The 23,062-nt window shown below is 39.9% G+C and overlaps 1 protein-coding gene across 3 annotated transcripts in view; it reads right to left on the bottom strand.

Annotated features, from left to right (window-relative positions):
• Window positions 1–23,062, bottom strand: part of TMTC1 (transmembrane and tetratricopeptide repeat containing 1) — a 301,112-nt gene that overhangs the window by 105,061 nt on the left and 172,989 nt on the right. For all 3 annotated transcript variants that reach the window (XM_011934100.1, XM_011934099.1, XM_011934097.1), the window contains one exon: window positions 11,813–11,934. In XM_011934100.1, coding sequence (XP_011789490.1) covers window positions 11,813–11,934 — 122 coding nt within the window. The remainder of the gene's footprint in view (window positions 1–11,812; window positions 11,935–23,062) is intronic.

The raw sequence follows: 23,062 nt of genomic DNA, 5'->3' as shown, positions 1-23,062 counted from the left end.
TAGTCTACCTACCAGCTCCAAAATTTATGAAACATCTAGTAGTAAATAAGGCAGGGCTCTGGTATCAGAAAAGCCTCGGTTTGCATGTCCACCCTGACACTGTTGTTTGATCCTGGACAAATTATTTAAGTTCTCTAGTTCTTAATTTATTTATATTGTGAGGGAGAATAATAATTGTTTGTAGTGCTCCATGCCTGATACACACAAAACAATACATTATAACATTAAACTTATTACACTATAATGATATTACTGTTCGGTAATTATTTTTCTGCTAAACAGAGTAAGAAACAGGAAATGTGTAAAGTTTGCATGTATTCCAGGTAGAAACAGACATGTCAAAACCAGGTCACTCTAAGTATAGTAACTTCCTAAGGCCCAGGGGACTCTATTAGGTACAGTGGAACACGAATGTTCTAGTGCAGACTTTATGTTTGGAGGTTCACAATGAGGAAAAGGGAACTAGGAATTCATTAGAAATTAAAGAGTCTGGAACTGGGTCAAGAGAGCTGGGCCCTTCTCGGGTTGAGCTGGGCCCTTCTCTGTCATTTGTGAGTTCTGTGGCCACAGGAGAATCTGTCGTGGAGCCTTTGTGATTTATTTTACAAGGGCTCAATATTTCCTGCCACACCCACATCAAAGAGTTGTAGTGTGGAATAAATGAAATAGTGTATGTGAACATGTTCCGTAAACTAAAGGTGAAGTTAAATGTATCAAATGCAGTGTTTTTGTGTCTATATGGGCTACCAGTTACATATTAATAAAATATGTGATTAGATCTATAAATAACACCTCAAGAAAATTCAGTTTATCAAATCCAGATTGACCCAAAATACCTAATTTCATTTTAAGAATTTTAAGGGCAAATTTCCTTGTGCACTATTATTCGCTTCAAAAAGGTTTGATTCAAACATTATTTTTATAGATCAGATATTGCAGAAGGTAAGATACACTGGTAGTATGTGAAATATTGTAGTCATGTGTTTATGTTAATCTTCATTCACACACCAAGGACACAAACAAGTGCTTAGGCAAAGCCTTCCTCACAATCACTTCAAACTTCTCTCTACTCTGCAATGTACACTTTTGTGAAAATGAAGATAATGTAAAGTATAATCTCTTTGGTGAATTAATACATAATGAGGAAGCTTTTGCATTCAACCCTGATAAGAAATGAAAGTATTAACTGTTTGGAAGTTCAAGCAGGTTCTTTTTAGGATAGAATAACATTTTATTCATTCCTGAACTCTAAGCAACTAAAACATAGCAGGGGCTGCTTCATAAGCGTAGTTGAATCATTGTGGTTGAAGGTATCAGAAACTAACATGGAAACAAAGGTGTACTTAAAAATCAATCATTTCAAGTTCACCTTGAGGATAGTAAGACCCACGACTGTTTGTCATCAGAACTGTCCATATACAGGGCCTGGCTGTTTCCCCTTGATGGTGCCTTTACTCCAGGACTGGCTTCCTTCACCCCAGCCTGGTTGACGTAGTCTCAATTATCAATACATTTTCCATCAAGGCTTGGAAGACCTTTGGCCAAAGCTATGTGACTCTAAAACTGCCTCCAAAAATTAGGAAAACCACTTTCTCTATCCTTCTACAGCATAATCATCTTGAGAATCTGAGTTCTGTCATTTCTTCCTCCACAAACTACTATATTTGAGAGTCCAGCAACTTCACTTTGGAAGCAAAGGTACACTGGGTAATGCACTATTTGTTGATGTCCTCTCCTCTAGTCCCATGAATTAATACAGACCTGACTGCACAGGCATAGACCTCATCATGTGTCCATCATTCTTTAATTCCCTACAATTGTTTTTGTAACCAACATCTATCATGCTGGGAATTATGAGAAAACACAGGCAAACAAAATGGTGGTCCTAACCCTAATGAAAACAAGACAAAGAAGGTTGCTAAAAGAGTAAGAGGGATTTGTTAAGATTACCAAAATCTGCATAAGGAGTCCCTGGTTTGAGATGTATTCTCTAAGAGAAACGGAAAGAAAGAAATTCACCAATAACAACAAAGGAGCTTGATGAACAAGAGGCTGAAATGGCAACACTTAGGTCCACCCACGTCCTCCCTGCAAAGTCACAGCCCACTTTATACAGCACTGGGTGTGTGGCATCTGCAATTGAGTCTCTCTCTTCCATTCATAGACGCACATTTCACAGCCCCCTTCAATACGGCATTGCAGAATGCTAACTTGCTAAGTGCTAGGGTTGTTCACTTTCGAGTTGCTCACTTTTGAGCACAGAAGGTTAAAAAAGAAATGAAGAGGTTTGAAGAATCAAAGGAGGAAGAAAGGGAAGGAAGAAAAAGGAGAGGCCTATACTTAATGTTTCTTTGATTTCCTTTAACTTTGGTTCACCCAATCTCATTTGTACAGGGTAGATTGAAATCATGACTTGCAATTAGTTATGTGGCGTAGCTTACATTTCTCACATGTATTATTGTATTCAGTCTCATCTGAATCTAAATTACACTTTACACTAAATTTTACTTTCAAATCCTGATTTCCAAGACATCTGCTATTCACCACTTCGGGCTTAACAGACACAAACATTCATCTTTTATAACTAACAGAGTTTGGTAATATTAAGGGCAGAATTCCAGTCCTATAATTAACTGTTCAAACTTCTCTGCACTTTGATTGAGCACAACATATTGGCCAGTGGATCTCCAGCCCACAGGCATCCTGACCTACTCTCTGCTCACTTCATTCTAGCCATTGCTCTGCTCTAATGTTGTATTAGTCTGTGACCTACAATCTCTGCTTTGACTAAACATTTAGTAGAACCCCTCAGCAAAGACCTCCTGCTTCCCTTCCTGGTCACAACCTTCCCATAGCACTGCCTCATAGTCCTTGATGATTGACCACCAGTCTGGTGCAGTCCCAGGTCCCTCCCTTCCTGGGTATTGCCCTCAAGAGCAGCCCTCTCTGGATGAGACTTAACTCCTAGTTCTCACATCCACTTCTGCCTTCAGGTCCCAGGATGGGTTGTGCACAACACATTCAAGTTAAAATCTTTTTAGTCTTATCCCATAGTATTCTGAAGTAGAACTTTAATCAAGTTTTGAACCTCTTTGTAGATTAATAAACCAGCAGAGAGTCTTTGACTGCTTGATATTAAGGCTTTGTCCCATTGAGGACTGGAGACATGGGGAGGAATAGCAAGAGGGGAAAACAGGAAAGCTTGACAGACTCAGCTTTCTTTTACATTGTGGCGAGTAACATGGAAGATACCATATTTAAGAATGTTAGAATACTTCACTGAGATTAAAAAAGGACTTCTTTAGTTTACTTTTCTGTATTTTTTTTTGAGATGGAGTCTCACTCTGTCACCCAGGCTGGAGTGCAGTGGCACCATCTCAGCTCACTGCAACCTCTACCTCCTGGGTTCAAGCAATTCTCCTGCCCCAACCTCCCAAGTAGCTGAGATTACAGGCATGTGCCACCACACCTGGATAATTTTTGTATTTTTAGTAGAGACCGGGTTTCACCATGTTGACCAGGCTGGTCTCGAACTCCTGATCTCAAGTGGTTCACCCTGCTCAGCCTCTCAAAGTGCTGGGATTACAGGCATGAGCCGCCATGCCCGGCTGACTTCACTTTTCGTTACCCAAACTTTGGATTTTGCCACAGATTCCCTTCCAATGGTATCATTAAGTTTTATTTCACTCTTTGTCTTCAGATCACATGGTGATCTCACATCATTGTCCCCTAGTGTAAAAATGCACAGCCTTTCTCCCTCACCTTTCATCACTCTTGCTATGAAAAGAGAATCATGTTTTAAGATGACCATAATAAAACTGCATCAAAAATGGATTCATGGGTGAAACTAAAGAATAACTGAGTGGACTTGGGTTATTTAGCCAACACATATGTCTACTTATACATAAGCAACACATCCTCACAAAGCTGGTGCATTGAGCTCTTAACTGAAAACTGCGCATCAACCTTTCTCCTAGGTTTTGAGTTGAGTGGCTCATTGGCAAACCTACACTGCTTTTCCTGCCCCTCTACTGCATTGTACTATGAGACTTTCAAACAAAGAATGAAGCCATAAAACAAAAAGACTGAATATTGGGCTCTGCCTGGCTCCCAGGCTTTCTACTATTCTCGTGACTTGGCCTCGACAAAATCTAAAGTGACTTGTTATTTGTGGGTCAACTTCATCCCATCCTTACCACTCATGGCTTTAGATAAAAGACTCAGCACCACTCACCCTCTGGGGCAGTCTGACTGTGGTCTGATGCCCCTGCTTAGGTATTAGGCTTCAGCTCAGTCCCCAAGTCTCACCTTATGACTTTCTGTGTACAGACAAATATCTAACCTGTTTTCAGGGATTGCTGCCTCTCTTGGTAAGCCATCCGCAGTATCGCCTCTTGAAGAGAGCCATCTGACATTTCTTGTGTTGCCCTTCTCAGTGGCCAGGGCCTCATTTCCTCCTGATGTTACTAGTGGCTGTTTGTCCATGTGAACTTTTTTTCTTTTCTTTTCTTTTTACTTTTTTTTTTTTCTGAGATGAGGTCTCACTATACTGCTCAGGCTGGTCTTGAACTCCTGAGCTCAAGCAATTCTCCTGCCTCAGCCTCCCAAAATGCTAGGATGACAGGTGTGAGCCACCTTGCCCGGCCAGTCCATGTGAACGTCTAAGCATCACTTGTTCCTGCTGCTTATGAGGATAGCCGACAACCTCACAGTGGTTGCAGTGAAGGCTCCATACCAAGGCTTTCTGACTACTTTCTAGGGCCACTGTCGGGCCCTCCAGAGAGCCTGTCCCATGGCAGATGGACTTCCCCCCTTTCCTGCCTCACCTCAGGGCACACATCTTCCCTTCTCCACTGGTCTATCCTACTGAATCTGACCAGACACAGACAAACATGCCACAGAATGTTGGGGGGGGTGGGGGAAGCAGTGCATAAAGCTTAAGAGGAAAAAAGCACCCTTTTTAGAGAGCTATTCTGAATCAGAAAACAGTAAAAATTTGGAGCAGCAAGGGACCTTAGAGATCATGTAGCAGAGGGGTTATAAAAATGTTCTATTTCTAAAACCAGTAAAATTTCTGCCCAGAAAATGGGGGCGAATGGGGAAGAAGGAAGTGATGCAGGGTCATCTACCTCCTGCTGCTCTTACCATCATGACAAGAATACCAGAAATATGGGAAAGATAAAATTTCATAGTTTGATAAAACTGCATATGTTTAGCTTTATGCAAAATTCACCAGATTGTCTTTCTTTCTCCTTTCACCCCATAGTTTATCTCCAAACCAGTGAAAACCAGCATTTGGGAACTACAGAACAAGGCCAACATTCTGGTTTTACAAATAGGAAAACAGTAATCTGACCCTATTCCATGATTCTTTCAAGACGGCTAGCCAGTGGGCAACAGATAGGGCTGCGTGGAGTCCCAGTTCAGCTTTCTTCCTATTGTATTTGCTAAAGCAAGTTTCTGTGATTTCCCTGTTGATATTAATATTTGGCAAAACTGACTCACTCTTTTCTAGCAACTCCAAAGAAGCATACAAATACACACAGATGGATCATGAGAAGGGATCCCCAAAATCAGGTAACAGAGGCAGTGTAACTTCAGAGGTAATTTTTCTCCTTTTGCATTCTGAGAAATAAATCCTACAGAATTGTTTCAATAGTAATCCATGTTAGACTGAAAGTTCCATTTTGAATTGAGAGATATGATTTCAAGACGGCATTCTGATAAAGAATCTATAAAGAATTCTTTATCTTTATAAAGAATCACATTGAATCTATAGATCACTCTGGGCATTTTAACAATATTGATTACTGCAATCCATGAACACAGGATATCTTTCCAATTTTTTCTTTCATTGAATTTTATTTCTCAAAAAAGTTGTATGTCTCACTGAATTTTTTCATTGAATTTTATATCTTCTATTTCTTTCATTGATGTTTTATAGCTTTCAGTGTAGAGATCTTTTACTTCCTTGGTTAAATTTATTCCTAAGCATTTTTTTTTTTGTAGCTATTGCAAATGGGATTGTTTTCTTTTTTAGACAGTTTGCTGTTAATGTATAGAATAGCTGCTGATTTTTGTAAGTTAATTTTGTATCCTGCAATGTTAATGAATTCATTTATTCTGTTTTTCAGTGGAGTTTTCAGGGTTTCCTATGTACATAAGTTTAATGTTGTCTGCAAACAAAGACAATTTAACTTCTTCCTTTCCAATGTGAATGCCTTTTATTTCTTTCTCAGTCATTCTTGATCAGTTGTATCCCAAAATATTGTTTCTGCCTTCACTTATTTCCATTCATTCTTTCCCCCCTTCTACCCATTCAAGTCTTCTTAAAGTAGCACAGGAATTTGCTCTTTGGCACTGAAGTGAATAAATCATCTTTAATCTGGCATGTGAATGAATATTCAGTCACTTTCTGTAACTTTGAGAGCTGTCATCAACTACTTCTGCTTCATCAATTCTAAGATATTTTAGTTGATTGTAGCAGTTTAATGTGGTTTTTATAAAACACAAAAAAGACAGCCATAAAATTATATGCTTCTGCTGGGAAAAAAATGAAAGATCAAAATTTCTATAAAAGAATGATTTCAGCCCCAGACTCTCTTGCCTGTTCAAAAACGAGATCCACAAAACTGGCTTTGTCACCAGAAGAAAAGATTATTCCAATTTCTTTTGGTGGTAAACTCTGACCCTGAAGCAATGCAATGCTAAGCTGATAGCCTATTTCTGTCCCTTTTATCCACAGATTTCAAAGTGCAAATGAGAGGAAGGTGATATTTCAGACCTTTTCTGGGTTGATATGGAGGAACAGAAGCCACAAAATTTAAGTGGCTTGTTCATTGTTAGGCATAAAGGCGGAGGATGGGAGAGCACTGTTGGTCTGACTCATTCTGCACTTTTCTTATAAAATGGTCAAATCAGCCCTGTGGGATCGAAGGGACTCACCCGGGCTTCAGTGAGGTTGGACATGACTTCTGTGAAATTTATGTGTGAGCATCTAAAGCTAGGATTTGGCTTCATAATAGCTTAAAACAAACATTTGATGAGTAGAAAGTTCACCTTCCTCAGAAAGATTACCAATTGAACCTTTGACTTCATTTTCCTATTATTCACTAAAGTTTCTGAGACAATACAGAGTTTTTGCATAAAAGTGATGATCTGTATTTTCAGGATGTCATTGAGAACACCATATATATGTATATGTATATGCATATGTATATGTGTGTGTATATATATGTATATGCATATGTATATGTGTGTGTATATATATGTATAGTATATGTATATGTGTGCATGTATATATATATACGTGTGTGTATACATTTTTTTTTCCCCCTCAAAAGAGCCTGGATCCTAACACTGTGGAAAAATGACTGTTTCTTGTCAAGGTCAGGATGGAAGGAGATTCATGAAGATATGATTCCTGTGTTAAAAAAAAAAAAAGATTTGGGACGTGTTCTTACCATTCTCAATGCCTATATGTAGGTTTATTAAATAGGACAGGCATTATCCAGTGTTCTGATACATCCACCGGATGCCTACAGCATCTGTAAAATCCTTTGTGGCTCTGGGGAAGATTTCAGAAACTCTTAGCTCAACTGTTTGTCATTCTCCATTGAGACAGGAGCAGCTCATCACTGGTAGGTAAAATCTTTTCCTAGTCCCCCGTTTTCAAAGAAAACTGTGAATATTTATAAAATGGCTTGATGAAGTCATCAGAGACTCTCTAAAGCCACAACACAGAAGTTTCCTTACCCAGACTTTAATTTCCAACTCATCCTGGACCACCTCAATTGCACAATTTTATATATCAGTGGAATCCAGGGCCAAAAGGAACACAGCTCCCTTGCAGTTTTAGTTACAATGATGACTGTGAAGAAAGATGGATTCATTAGAGGTACAGCATTCCATTCAAATATTCCTAAGATTCCTCTGGTGTCAGTCTCCTGAAATCCAAGTTAAACTCTCAAATGAGGTCAGGACTGTAAACCTGGCTGAGTGACCTGACCCTTTCATCAGTCCCCAGACCGCCTGTAAGGGGTAGGAAAGCACCTCCACCCTCTGCTTAGGTGGCTCTGGCATCTGCTGAGATGGCATCTCTGGAGGGGGAAAGTAGCCTGGCTGGGCATGGTAATGGTATGTGTTAGTCCAGGATTTACTAAGCCGTAAAGAGAAACACTCAGAAAAAGGTGACTTAGTGACAATGCTGCAAGGCATAGATGTAGGAACAGTCATCTTTTTAATGAAAACTGGTTTACTGAAATTTATTTTGGGTGCCTCTTTACTGAATTTGCAAATGAAGCAAAATCAAGATTGGTTCCATGAGGCAGGCACTTGCTGTTGGTAATATTGATGCTTTCTTTGTATTCAGCACTTTTATTTTAACCCATATCAGCTTATTCCTAGAGGAAAAGGGGCATTTTATTCCTAGAAAAAAATAAACTGGAGTCATAGAAAGGTCTATTTAAGATACAGCAGCCTGGGAAGAGCTGGAGCTGGCATGATTCTGGGGGTTGGAGGACATACTGCCCGGGCAAGAGGAACCCCTTACAATAAGATACCCCACAAAGGGTTGGCGACAATACTATGAGCTTCCATAACATTTACCTAAGGTCTCTTCCAGAAGAATCAAATTTAAACGTCTACTTAAAAATTCCAGCTCTGGCCGGGTGCAGTGGCTCACGCCTGTAATCCCAGCACTTTGGGAGGCCAAGGCGGGTGGATCACAAGGTCAGGAGATTGAGACCATCCTGGCTAACATGGTGAAACCCCGTCTCTACTAAAAATGCCAAAAATTAGCCGGGCGTGGTGGCGGGTGCCTGTAGTCCCAGCTACTTGGGAGGCTGACGCAGGAGAATGGCGTGAACCCAGGAGGCAGAGCTTGCAGTGAGCCGAGATCGTGCCACTGAACTCCAGCCTGGGCGACTGAGTGAGACTCTGTCTCAAGAAAAAAAAAAAAAAAAAAAAAAAATTCCAGCCCTTCACACTGTCTTTATTGCCTCACAAATTATTCTCCTGTATCTACACTAGATGACACTTTGCTGAGCTTACACATCTTTGTCACCCAAATCTTTGTCAACCAGAACCCCAAGCTCCTGAAGAACTAGATATTAAGGCTCTTAGAAGTATGGAAGCTTGATTACCACGTAAGTTGAGTTGAAAGTCCTTCACTATGTTTAGATTTTCTTCTTATTTTGTAATTGAGAGAAGAGCACTAAGATGTTCCTATCAGGGAAGCAACATAGTCTGGAAGGTAAGAGATCTGTAGTCGACAGGGATGTGTGTTCCAGCTCTGCCACTCATCAGCTATACCAATTGGGGCAAGTTAACTAACCTCTCAGAGCCCATCAGCTACCTCAGGGAACTGATATCAACAATAAAAATACTTAGGATTTATTGACCATATATAATGCAAAATACTTTCAAAGTTGTATATATAATGATCTCATGTTTTTAAATTTATTTTTTCTGAGACAGGGTCTGGTTCTGTCACCGAGGCTGGAGTACAGTGGCACGATCATGTCACCGAGGCTGGAGTGCAGTGGCACATCCTCAACCTTCTGGGCTCAAGAGATCCCCCACCTTAGTCTCTCGAGTAGCTGGGACCACAGGCACTTCCCACTACATCTGGATAATTTTTTGTATTTTTTGTAGAGACAGGGTCTCACCATGTTGCCCAGGCTGGCCTCCAATTCCTGGGCTCAAGTGATCTACAGGCATCAGCCTTCCAAAGTGCTGGGGCATGAGCTACTGCAGCCGGCCCTATAACGATTTCATTTGATGATCACAATATGTCATTGAGTTGGGTGCCATTACTATTCCCATTTTATACAGATGAGAAAACAAGCTTAGGGGAATCATGATCATGTTTAAGCCAGAATTTGAATGCAGGCCCTCTGACTTCAGGGGCAGGCTGTGGCCCACTACTACAGTGTGAATTACTTGACATAAAGAATATAACATGCTTAGAATAGTGACTGAAATACAACAAAAATGCAATAAAAGTTTCAATGTAATTACTGATAAAATAGCATTAATGAATACAATAGTATTTATAAAATACTAAGACCTATTAAATGCTTAATGTGAGATATTCCATTTTGTTAATTGGCAGTTAACTCTTTGAGGGCAGACACTGAGATTCACTTATTTTTATAGCTTTAGATTTTAGTAGAGCATTTACGGCAGAGGGGCTGTACGAATATCTATCAAATGAAGAATAATTCCATTGGAACCATCAGTACTACAAAGAAAAGCTAAGATATATTCAACTGGTCTAAGCAAAAACATACCTAGAACACAGATTGATGCCACTTTTTGGCCTTCTATACTACAGGTATATTCCTTATTATTGGCAAGCCTTCACAAGACTCTTATCTTAAACCATGTAGAATATAAAGAATTGTGTTGTATTTTTGTTCTTATTGAATAGTATTTATCAAGCACTCATCTCCTTCCCAAATTGGGCTGAAGACACAGTAAACGATTAAGGGCTGCTTTCCCCTTAACTGAGTCAAAACCACATGCTGCAAAGTCTTAAGAAAGCTGTTAGGTATTTGGTTTGAAGGAATCAAAGATTATGAAATTCATTTCTAGCCGGGCGCGGTGGCTCAAGCCTGTAATCCCAGCACTTTGGGAGGCCGAGACGGGCGGATCACGAGGTCAGGAGATCGAGACCATCCTGGCTAACACGGTGAAACCCCGTCTCTACTAAAAATACAAAAAACTAGCCGGGCGAGGTGGCGGGCGCCTGTAGTCCCAGCTACTCCGGAGGCTGAGGCAGGAGAATGGCGTAAACCCGGGAGGCGGAGCTTGCAGTGAGCTGAGATCCGGCCATTGCACTCTAGCCCCGGCGACAGAGCAAGACTCCGTCTCAAAAAAAAAAAAAAAAAAAGAAATTCATTTCTAATGATATGTGTTTTAAAATTTCTAGTACAATATCATAAGTAAAAAATACTCATTTCCTCATAACATTTTGGTTTATGACACTACCTTTTAGGAAAGCTCATACTTATAGAAGAAGAATGAGATTTCCTAAAAGGCAATATCATAAACCAAAATGTTAATTTTAGCAAGTTTACTAAAATCTCCACTGTAAAAATGAGAAAATCTGGGAGCAAAAAAAGCTTTGTGTCTTGTTCAAGGTGAGTCAACCAATAAATGGTGGAACCAAGACTTGGTCTCCTGATTCAGTGACATTTTCAAGCATCTGAAAAGAAAAGTGGCCTTGGAACAATGACATTTGAATAAGACAAGAGAATAGACAAGCTTCAGAACAGTTCAAACATTCAGAGCTAAGTGGCATTATGTAATCACATATTTGAATGTCCTTTCTAGTTGTTAAATCGTTGTTCTTTTCCCAAGGACAAATTTTCTTGAGATTGCTTCCATTTTTAAATTGAAAAAAGAGCAAATGAAAGAAGTTAACTACAATCATGCTACTGAACATCATACTTTCATGCAAGTCAAAAAATATTTCTAGAAAAGGATTATAATTATGTTTAATAACACACATTTAGACATAGATGCAGTGATAAATGATCACTACTAAAATCCTGAATATACTCAAGTCAATATTTCACATTTAAACTATAAAGTTTGCAACTGAAGGTAAACCACTGTAAACAAGAGTACATGTGTGGACATTTGCTCTCATCCAACCTTCTGTGTGGCTGTTTTTAAAGCTGAAGTAATAACATCCCTTGTCCCATGCGGATCTAATGGTCTGCACATAAAAGACTGTCTCTCTGGAACTATCAATGCTGGTGACAGTGGGCAGGTCTCATAGGAGGAAGTCACGTGCAATAGTTACCTAGGCATGTAAAGGACTCTCTCCGCCACCACAAAACCCACCCTGAAGAAGAGATTGCTGGCTGGAATGAACGGGAACACCAGGAACAACAAGCCGACTAAAACCTCCTTGTGCTCCAGTCTCTGAAACACACAATAGTGAAGGATACATTAACTTCTGTTGAATTCCACATCAGGCAGCATTTAACCATCTCCTTCATTTTCAGGTTCTCAATGAAGAAATGAATAAATTAGACCAATATAAACCTATTGACCGGTGTGCTGAATTTAACAGAGAAAGCCAACAGGCTAAAATGGCTGGTGTGTCAAAACACACACATGTACCCCGACACATATTTGCCACCCAGAAACGTGGATATTGGCACAATACAGTCAGTGACCACTATTTGTTGTTTAGGGCTGGCTTTGGAGCAACCCTGCTTCTGGGTTCTGGCTCCATTCAGAAACCCTGTCTTTCCAGACACCCTATTCTCAAAGAGCAAAGAAGCTGGCTAAAATCAAACACAGTAAGGCACTGCAGAGAATTTAATTATTTCTTCCCAAAATATAATGTATTTTCTTTAAAAAATTCACCAGGAGAAGCAAAGTTTAACATCAAGAAAATCAAATACTAATGATAAAATTTGGGACGCCAATAGAGAGAGAATCATTTGAATTGTAGCATACCTTCACACCTCTCAAATTAGGCTGGCAAGCAAGTTATTTACTCCATCAATTTTTTTGAATAAAAAATCATTATAATAATTCATTAAATTGACAAAGAACTTCCTCTGTTATTATATATATTTATTTGCAAAGATTGTTCTGTCACTTACAATTAACAGAAAAAAAACTTGAGTTTATTACTGATAATATGTTGCAATGACATTGTAAAAACTCATTTGTATTTCCATGTGTACTTATGGTATAGACATATTTGAAGAGAATTATATTTAAAACAGATCTTAATGTACTGGAGAATATGTATTTTTTAAGTTTAAGAAAAAAACCAAATAGACTGTCCATATTTCAACTTGTAATGTTTCCTTTAAGCATTTTAAAGTCTATTACATTTAATAATTGGAAAAGAATAAGTAAAATAATTTCATAAATATAAATAAAATTCCCTAATAAAAGCTACAAATAGTTTAACTATACAAAGTATAAAGATTTTAAACATCTTGAGATACTTGTCACCTTGATGTTATTAAAATCGTTGTTTTACTGACTAAAACATATAGGGTAATATAATTTCTGAGAGTGATTCCATATGATTGGACAGTTGCCCTTAAATAATTAATGGGTCTATAAGTAATGATCTCATTTTGACCTAAAGGAACCAGAATTTAAAGGAAGAAAAAAATAGATTATGCAACAAACCTTCAACTCATGATCTACCAAAACTGAGCAAAAAGGGTAAAGAAAAATAGAACGAATTCATTTTATTTAAAAGCTGCAAGCTATCTTTCTAATTTAGACTATACTTTGAGTTTAGAAAGTACACTTCAATTTGAGAATTTAAACTGTATAGTTTATTTATTTGTTTACATTTAAATTTTTATTTTCAATTTGGGGTACATGTGCAGGTTTACTACAAGGGTATGTTATGTGATGCTGAGGCTTAGGCTTCTATTATTTCTGTCACCCAGAGAGTGAATATAATACCCAATAGGAAGTTTTTCAGCCCTTGCCTCCCTTTCCCCTCTCTCCTTTTGGAGTCTCCAAAGTCTATTGTTCCCATCTTTATGCCTGTCTGTACCCAAGGTTTAGCTCCCACTTATAAGTGAGAATATGTGGTATTTGGTTTTCTGTTTCTGTGTTAATTTGCTCAGGATAATGGCCTCTAATGGCCTCCATGTTGCAGTAAAAGACATGATTTTGTTCTTTTTTATGGCTACTTAGCATTTCATGGTGCGTATGTACTACAATTTCCTTATCCAATCCACTGTTGATGAGCATCTAGGTTGATTCCATGTCTTTGCTATTGTGAAAAGTGCTGTGACAAACACGTAAGTGCAGACATCTTTTTGGTAGAATGATTTTCCTTTGGGCATATACCCAGTAGTGGGATTGCTGGGTTGAATGGTAGTTCTATTTTTAATTTAATGAAAAATCCCCAAACTTATTATTTATTATTTTTTATTTTTTTATTATACTTTAAGTTCTAGGGTACATGTGCATAATGTGCAGGTTTGTTACATATGTATACTTGTGCCATGTTGGTGTGCTGCACCCATCAACTCGTCAGCACCCATCAATTCGTCATTTATATCAGGTATAACTCCCATTGCAATCCCTCCCCCCTCCCCCCTCCCCATGATAGGCCCCGGTGTGTGAGGTTCCCCTTCCCGAGTCCAAGTGATCTCATTGTTCAGTTCCTACCTATGAGTGAGAACATGCGGTGTTTGGTTTTCTGTTCTTGTGATAGTTTGCTGCAGTGGCTGAACTAATTTTCATTCCCACCAACACTATATAAGCATTACCTTAAAGTACATAATTTTTTAAAATCTTCACAAGAATCCTGCATATCAAGAGCAAGTATTTCTTCTTATAATTGAAAACAGATCCCAAAGAACCAATGTCTTGTCAAATGTTCCTCATTTACTCTGAGCTTGTTATTGAGTAGTATGTTGCTATTCCCTTTTTATAGGTGCACTTTTATAGAGATAGTTGATCACTTCTTTTGATGCTTCGAAAGCTAAAATACCTTTTACAAAATTATTCACATGTCTTCCCAAAGAAGTTTCTAAAGAGAATATAATACACCCTAGTAATTCATCCTAAGAATTAAGAGTGCAGGTATAGACAGAACGATGATCAGGCTGTTATCCATGTTCCTAGATACCGTTTTACCCAGCGAGCCAGCTCACGGCCCCTCATCAAGGTTATTGGGAAACAGCCCTCACTGGGGATGTGAAAGAGGCTTCTCTTTATATCCCCGGCATCATACCTTCTTACCCTTCCAAGCAAGGCACCTTCCTCACTATGGTGTGTGTTCACTTCTTTTTTTTTTTTTTGAGACTGAGTCTGGCTCTTTCACCCAGGTTGGACCAGGTTGGGAGGCGCCTTCATCTCAGTCGTGGGTGTCAGCTGGGAGCACAGCCAACCTTCCTGCCTTCCCCTCACTCACCGAGACCTGTAGTGAGCAGGATGCCCATGGCACTGATCACTGTGGGGGATGTGGAGATGGGGGGAAACGTCAAGGAGCAATCAGCCTCCCCCAGAAGTCTGATGTGCACATGGAAAAGCCACAGGGCTGTGTGTTCATCTGTTCCTCCACCAGGTTCTTCAGACACCTGCACAGTCTTTATTTCCTTCATGACATCATTCTAGTTGTAATTACGTGTGTAACTGGGTGTTTACTGCCTTTATTGTCTGTCTGCCTCACCAGAATGTGAGCTCCACGAGCACAGAGCACTTGTCACTTGTGTTCACTGGCGCACGACTTGTGCTTAGCTCAGTTCCCAGTGTGAGTATTTGCTGAATAAATCAATTAAGTGAATAAATGTATCAGGCAGTATACAGAGGAAAAAACTGGGTAGAAGAAGGGGAGTAGGCAGGGAGGGCTTTTTGGTGGAGGTGACATCTGGGCTTGAAATATTAATAAATGTTTACAAGGAAGACAAATTTGGGAGTGAGGGGTGGTCACAGCTAGACACATTCTTGGGAGAAGATATGTAATGTACAAAGCACAGAATAAGACTGGACATGTCAGCAGGTGGCAGATAATGAGCGTTTTGCACATTTTGCTATGGAACTGACCTTCACCTAAAGGCAGTGACTAAAGGGTCCCTTATGCATAGAAAGAAAAGTGAGTGATTGTTCAGGGTCCACGTCCAGACTCAGGTAGTGACCCTGCCACTAATACACCAATGGTACTTGGACAGGTAATATTATCCCTTCCATCCTCAAGGTGCCTCAACTATAAAGGGAGGCAAGTATGCCTGAGCGTTGAATGCAGTTGGGTCATTACAAAGATGTCTTGAGAACCTGAAGTCCATTTTTTGGGAGTTGTGAGCTGTGAGCTTACACATAGCCTGCCACCCTATCCTGCTAATCTTGTGGGGTGTTTTCCTTCGTTTTAAAACAGGAAATTGAAGACAGTGGCGCAGTGCCTAAACTCAATAAAGTTTCATTATTTTATTTCATTTGGAGAAAATTAATACTCATGAAAAAATTTCTATTTTCAAATTAAATGGATGACAGTTCTCTTTGTCTTTCCCCATCCCCATTCAGTCGAGAGAGATTAAAAATATTCAAGAACAACATACTTATTTGAAGAACAAGTCAGCCTGCCAGGCAGAGAGTTGTAAAGTTGGGAAAAAAGTGCTTCATGGACATGGCTAAATTTTCTAGAATGAGACAGACTGGGAGGGAACCCGATTCTATATCCCGTGGATCACTGATGTGACAAAATTGGCTAAATAATTTGTAGCTTATTTTAACCTACTAGATTCAGATGACACCCTAACAAAGTACGAGGAGAACGAAAGAGGAAATTCATGGCATTTTCCAAAGTACACATGGGCATTTCTTTTTAGCACAAAGAACAAAGGGAAACTCACTTATTCCCAAAGATACCAGGGAACGAAGAGATACGAGAATTAGGACAGCAAATAATACGGCCATTATAATACATGACATTTTATTAACTGCAACTTCAGACAAAATAATTCACTTCTCTGAGCTTTAATTTGGTGATAAACTAGACAAAAGAAAAGGAATTGATACCTATATACCTGTTACATCTGTAGGAAAAATGTGTGATAGATTTGCTATTATAGGTGTTAGGTTTGATTCTTCTTTTCTTGTTGGGAAGAAGAGAGAAAAGCATCCCCCGAGCTGAAAGGAGGTGAAAACCCTGTCTTAACACCCAGCCGGGGGTGCTGAGAGGGTCGCTCAGTCACCATCGGCACAAACACACATCAGGCCAAGCAGCTGAGGGAAGAGCAGGGCTTTTCTCGGAGTCGTAAATTGCCTCAGAGAAAATCCAGCTACTGAACCTGTCTGGCCTAGTAGCTTCCGGTTTATCCCCTCCACTTCATACTTTCAGTTCATCTTTCAAAGTGCAGTTCACAGACAAAGACACGCGCGCGTGTGTGTGCACACACACACTTTGATACACGTCTGCATCCTGGCCAGCAGTGTGTGGGTGTTAATAAAAACAGGGTTCCTTCCTGCCCAGTTCAACACAGAGGATACACACTGCAGGCTGTTCCCTTCCAGAGAGGTGGAAAATAGGCTTATTATAGTAATTATTGTCATTATTACTATTTTTTTCTCACATCTAACCAAGTTTCAGAGAAATGGTACACTGCATTTAGGGCACAAGTGTGTTCACATGATTCTAAGTATTGCACAGCTATATTTCAATCCTAAGGATTTATTTGGCAGCCCTAGGATCTAGCTGTCTGCCTCCAATTTATCAATCCACGGGGAAGCTGATGACAGTAAAGCTCCCCTCTTCAGCCCTGGGGTTAAGGCATTTGCCGGGATGACAGCTAGTATGGCTGAATACTTATTAGGCTCTCCTTTTTATATCTGTTTTTGGGTCTACTTCCTCTGTCAGACTATGGATTCCTTGATGGTAGTCACCAATGCATATTTAAATTTATCTAGATTCCTGGCACAACACCCCTACTGCTATCTACAGGAAACGTAACTGTCAGCCTCCATTTGAGCAAATCGAGGTCTCAGGTTTATTTAAAATATTGTGAACTTTGAATCCACAAAAGCCCTTACGTTTACTGAGGCTATCAAGTTTGAAGATAATACAGACTACATCTGATGGATAGGAAACTGACTTCATCTTCAACATTCTAACTCAGAAGCCAAGAAGAACGCTTTCAAGACCAGCATGGGCCATGCAAAGCTAGAGGAACAGAAAGCGCCTGGCTGTTTTTGGACAACTGGATTCTGCCTGAGCTCTGCACAAATGCATCTTTATCTCACTCCCTCTGGGAAGCTGCACTGAGCCCTAAGCTGCCCTTTTGCCTACCTGGATTTCACTGCTGTGTCTGCTTTCATTTAAATTTTAACAGCCTCTCCCACCTCCAACTCTGGCAGTGGCCAGGCTCACCTATCTACAGGCACAGCTTCCGTTGGATTTCTCTCCATGGCGACAGCTCTCAGCAGGTGCTGGGTGGCTGTTCCCCCCCTCCACCCCTTCAAGCCATCTGGTAGGTGTCATCATTGCATGTGGCTTCTCTAATGCTACCCATATCATTGCACATGGTCCTTTCATAAACTCTCTTCAATCACCTTACTGACCGCACCATGTGTTTCCTGCCAGGACTCTGATGGATTGACCAGCAGAGTGAGAACATGGGGACACGGGAGAACTGTGGACTCCAAAAAAGGATCAGAGCTCAGGCTGGTGTGAGCTGCTAGGAGCCGGCTCCAGCACACCCCTGGCTTGGTCCTGTACATCACGCTCTTTGCATTATGTTTCAGCCCTTGAGCAAAGCACCCTGTTTAAGGCCACTGAGGCTATAAAAAATTTTAAATGTTATATCGAAATAGTAAAGACCAACGTCAATCTGAGAGAGCTCTGTTATCTGGCAAATGGGGTTGAAACCAATCTCTCAGTAGCTGGAGAAGAGGAAGTTTTGAGTGTTTACTGCTATGACAATGGTTAAATGCAACAGACCACTTCTTATGACTCAAACAAGATCTAGAATCTGAGCTCCATCACTGTAATGTGGGGACAAAGGGAATCCTGCGGCAGTCTTATGGGTAAAAAGAGTAAGGAAAGTTAAAGCCGATTCTCAGAGCCTGTTACAGCAGCCACACACCTTGGTGAGAGGGACCCTGATTCAGGCCCCAGTGGTCACAAGGCCACACTGTGAGATGTTTAGGGACAGTCCTCCTGTGACATGAGCACAGCCCACATCTGAAATGTAGATATGGAAAGGTGCCATTTACATTTTTTTCCTCTTGTCTGAAAATAATGTGATACACTGAGTTGGGACAGAAAATGGCTCAGGTTCGGGATCTCAACAGTAGAGCTGCCAGCTCACACTCTCTAGTTGGCTCAGGCTGGTGATATCATTTCCTCACTTTCATGAGCTCTAAAATTTACTCATAAATGCACAGGGAGTAAATTTTTAAAAGGGGAAATGAATGAAGAAATTATACGCCCTCAGAGACAAAAGTAGACTTGTATACTTCATGTCTTCCCCAAGCCAATTTAAACACTGCTTTTTCCCATGCCAAACCTTCTTTGCCAAGAGGCACTGCCAGATGCACTAATGAACAGAGCACTGAAGGCCGATTAAAATCAGAGGATTTATAAACTGACATTTTAGATTTCTGATCTTTGGTTCTGAACTTCATTTTTTATTTTTTTTTTTGCACAGTCTTTTGTTTGATTTGTTTTTAATCAACAGTCTGATCCTTCTTGCAAACACCAGTTCCTGAGATTAAAATGTCTTATCTCACAACAGCAATTACCTTTCAGAGTTAAGTGAGGAAGAATCATGAAGTTCTTGGATTGCTTTACTCTAATTGAGAATAAACTAATTCCAAACTTTACTTGGAAATGTAAGTTATATTCTGCTTAAGTGTGTATTTAAGTGTTTAAAAAATAAAAGCAAAAAACTTTTAGAAGGTGCTTTATTGAAAAATATCAGTCCAGTGCAAAAATTTCTATTCACTTTAAATTAAGCAAGCACTAGTGAGGAGATAAGGGAATTAAGTCAATTAGAAAAATGTTGGTGAAGAAATATTCTCCTGATTAGAATGCAACTATTACAGGAATTTATGATGACATAGAAAAAGTCAGAAATGAACTTTCTTCATTTCTGTGATTCTGAACAAAAATGGAAAAGGCATTAGAAAGCTATGCATTGAATTTAAAAAGTGACGAAGACTAGAGAGATGGAGGAGAGCTGTAAGCCAAGACATCTTCTAAAGTCTGGTTTAACTTATAAATTATTATATGTGTGCTTCACACAGATGGGGCAGGGGGCCACCCAGTAAGTTGCAAGTGGTACAAGACGGAGGAAAAACAAGTATCTTTCCGGCACATACCATATGCCAGACACTTGACTTAAATGGGCCCACTGAAATCTCATGATAATATTACAAAGTAGGTATAATTATCCCCATTGTTGTAGGTGAGGAAATTGAGGGCCACAGAGCATGAGAGACTTCTCTTAGTTGATCCAATCAGTAAGAAGCAAGGGTTTCAAACTGAGGTCTGAGTCACTCCAAAGCCTGCCCTCTTCCCACAATCCAGGTGACTTTGGTATCCAAAGTTAATGCTAAGTGTGGGGAGAAATTTCACCTTTCTCTACCATCTGATTTCATAGCAGAAACACTGACAGCAGATACATCCCAGCAACTGGAGGTGACCAAGTGAGACACTGCTGAGGACCTCTAACAGAGGGTGCCACTGGTTTACTTTGCCAGATAAATGCAAGCACAAGATTGCATTCTACACTCTACAGGGATGCAACAGGATCTATGGCACAGAAGACATATTTCTTGTCAAGTACTCTGAATGTATGTGTGAATGGTTTGAAACAGTTCATCCACTCATCTTAAAAAAAAAAAAAAATTTAAAGGTTGAAGTGCAGTGGTGCAATCTCAGCTCACTGCAACCTCCACCTCCTGGGTTCAAGCAATTCTCCCATCTCAGTCTCCCGAGTTGGGATTACAGATGTGTGCCATCACGCCCAACTAATTTTTGTATTTTTTTAGTAGGGACAAGTTTCCACCATGTTGGCCAGGTTGGTCTTGAACTCCTGACCTCAAGTGATCTGCCTGGCTCGGCCTCCCAAAGTGCTGGGATTACGGGCATGAGCCACTGCACCTGGCCTCATCCACTCATCTTGACACCCATCCTCTGAAAGAATGGACCTATACATGCCCTCTGATCACAGTGGGACAAAATATAATTTATTTGACTGATCTTAGTTACTGACTTGTAAGTCGATATTATATCTGAGAGAACTTGAGGGGAGGACAATAATCACTTCTGACATATGACATCAAACACTGCAATGAAACTGCCCTTCTTAGTAAGGAAAGTGAAGGAGCATCCACATTCTAGTGACCACAGGGGTTCAATGAATAAGCTAAGTGAACAGGAAAGTGGGTCAAAGACCTTCTAAATTTTAAATCTACACACATTCCTAACTTGTTATCGTTCTAAGCTTCTCTCTGTAATATTCCACTGTTTGTGACGAATTTTCAGGAATGTAACACTGTGATCATCACTTCATCTTGTAACATATCTGTTCTAGTTTTACTCAGGCAGATGGATTTGGAAAATCAAAAGAGTGATTCTGCTCTAAGAGATATATGTCCATGTGTATTGAGATCAAAGCAAGTGGAGTGACTCAGGAGAAAGGGGAGCTTGAGTGAGGTATACTTAGGACCCCCATCTGACACCTGTGACTTCAGAGGGAGGCCGTGGCCTGAGGTGCACTAGATGGGTGACTGTGAGAACCAAGAGAGAACATCGGGGTAAAAGCTCAGCCATGTACTGGGAACCTGTCTGGAGTAGTGGGTGGAGAGACAGCCAACTGCATAGGTGTCAGGGCTTTGAAGCATCATGCTTAGACCACATCCAGTTTTGACTGGCAAAATGGAGATGACTGTGGCACAAGTAATGCCACAGAATTCTAGGTCAAGAACTCTAACTTAATAAGGGGACCCAGTGCGGAAGAGAGGTAGGAGCACTAAATCATTTTATTCACTCTCTAAGGATTCAAGTAAGAACCAAGATGGATTTAAACATACAATAAAGCCATGAATGAATCTAGCTTTGATGAAGTGGAGGAAAGAAAGGAAAACGATAAATCAGATACATTTTCATAAACCATTTTGTTCCTAGGAAACTAGGAAATATATCAGTGCCTGGGAGAAGTGGTTCTCTACCTATGACGATAGCTCAGATGTTTCTGTTAAGAAGATATCCCTCAGGCAAAGTCTTCTAAAGCAGGATGATCACTTCTTTTCTGTTAAGAAAGTGACAAAATGTTTTACTTTTTCACAAAGCAAGTCACACTCACCAAAATGCATGATTCATCTATGCACTTGGAATTGTCATAAAGAAGACAGTCCCTTTGTTCTATAATCTAAAATTAATAAGGAGAAAGAGCCATAAAAAAGTACACATAGTCTCACTCTCCTAGAGAAGATCCAAATGTTTTAGAGCAGCACTTCCTAAAGATAATCATCCATCCTACTTTATCAAACTGCAGAGATATGTTTGGTTTACTTCAAGGATACTACACATGAATGTAACAAGAAGTGTAGTAAGTCTTCTCTTAAGAGGCAAAACAAAGAGGAAAAAACATGAGATTTGCTTGCATGATTGAACTTCTAGAGGAATTACTATTCATGGTAGAGTTGATTCCTGTTATCTGTTAATGTACCCATCCAAAATCAAAATATCTTCTATAATCAAAACATGTTGCATCTCACTGGACAAGACCCACACCCCTGCTTCTGAAACATATGGTCCTAAAAGCCTGATGGATCATTTTGTTTCCACAAAGATGGTTAAAAGGCTCTTTTCACAAATAACTGACATGATGGAATAACTATCTTCCTTCACTTTGAACTGTGTTTTCAAACAGCCTACCTGCCACAGCTTAAAAGGGCGAATTTAATGGACTAATGAAATGTGGCACAGGATGGAAACAAAGGTCCCTATGTTTGGAAATGGTATCAAATGCTTGTAATTTTCTGAGTTCAGACATGCACACACCTGTCTTCATCATTGCAGAGCATGGGAGATGCATGCATAAAAAGACTGATGTTCACCAAATCACAACAGCTCAAAGATCTCAAGTGTATATAAAAGAGAAGAAGGTTTACATGATCTATATGAGGCTTGACATACAGATAAAAGTAAGAACTTAATTCAACAGTCACTAGCTGGGAGTTATATTTTTCTTGAAAAACTCTCACAAGGGAGTAGAAAATAAAATGTTTTAGACAAAGAACTAACTTGTTTCCTCAACAAGCCTTGGCATTAAATTATTCCCCAAGTGAAGACATTGTCATTGTGAGGACCAAAATCTATAATAGGCAGAAAAATAGGGCTCACTGGCCAAAGTCACCCAAAGCAGAAGGAATTGTGGTGGACTGGAATGGAGAGAATTTTCACACCAATGCCAGAGAAGCTGCCATTCATAAATGCTCTTCCCAGTTAATCACTTTTTCATACCAAATGCCAGAGTCCTGGGTTATAAGCTAACAGGGCCAATTTGGCCATTTAAAGTTGCCAGGTTCTTCTGTAAATACTGGTGGCCTCTAG

The sequence above is a fragment of the Colobus angolensis genome, unplaced genomic scaffold, assembly GCF_000951035.1.
Source record: "Colobus angolensis palliatus isolate OR3802 unplaced genomic scaffold, Cang.pa_1.0 Scaffold131, whole genome shotgun sequence".
Lineage (NCBI taxonomy): Eukaryota > Metazoa > Chordata > Mammalia > Primates > Cercopithecidae > Colobus > Colobus angolensis.
This window is presented reverse-complemented; position numbering and strand designations above follow the sequence as displayed.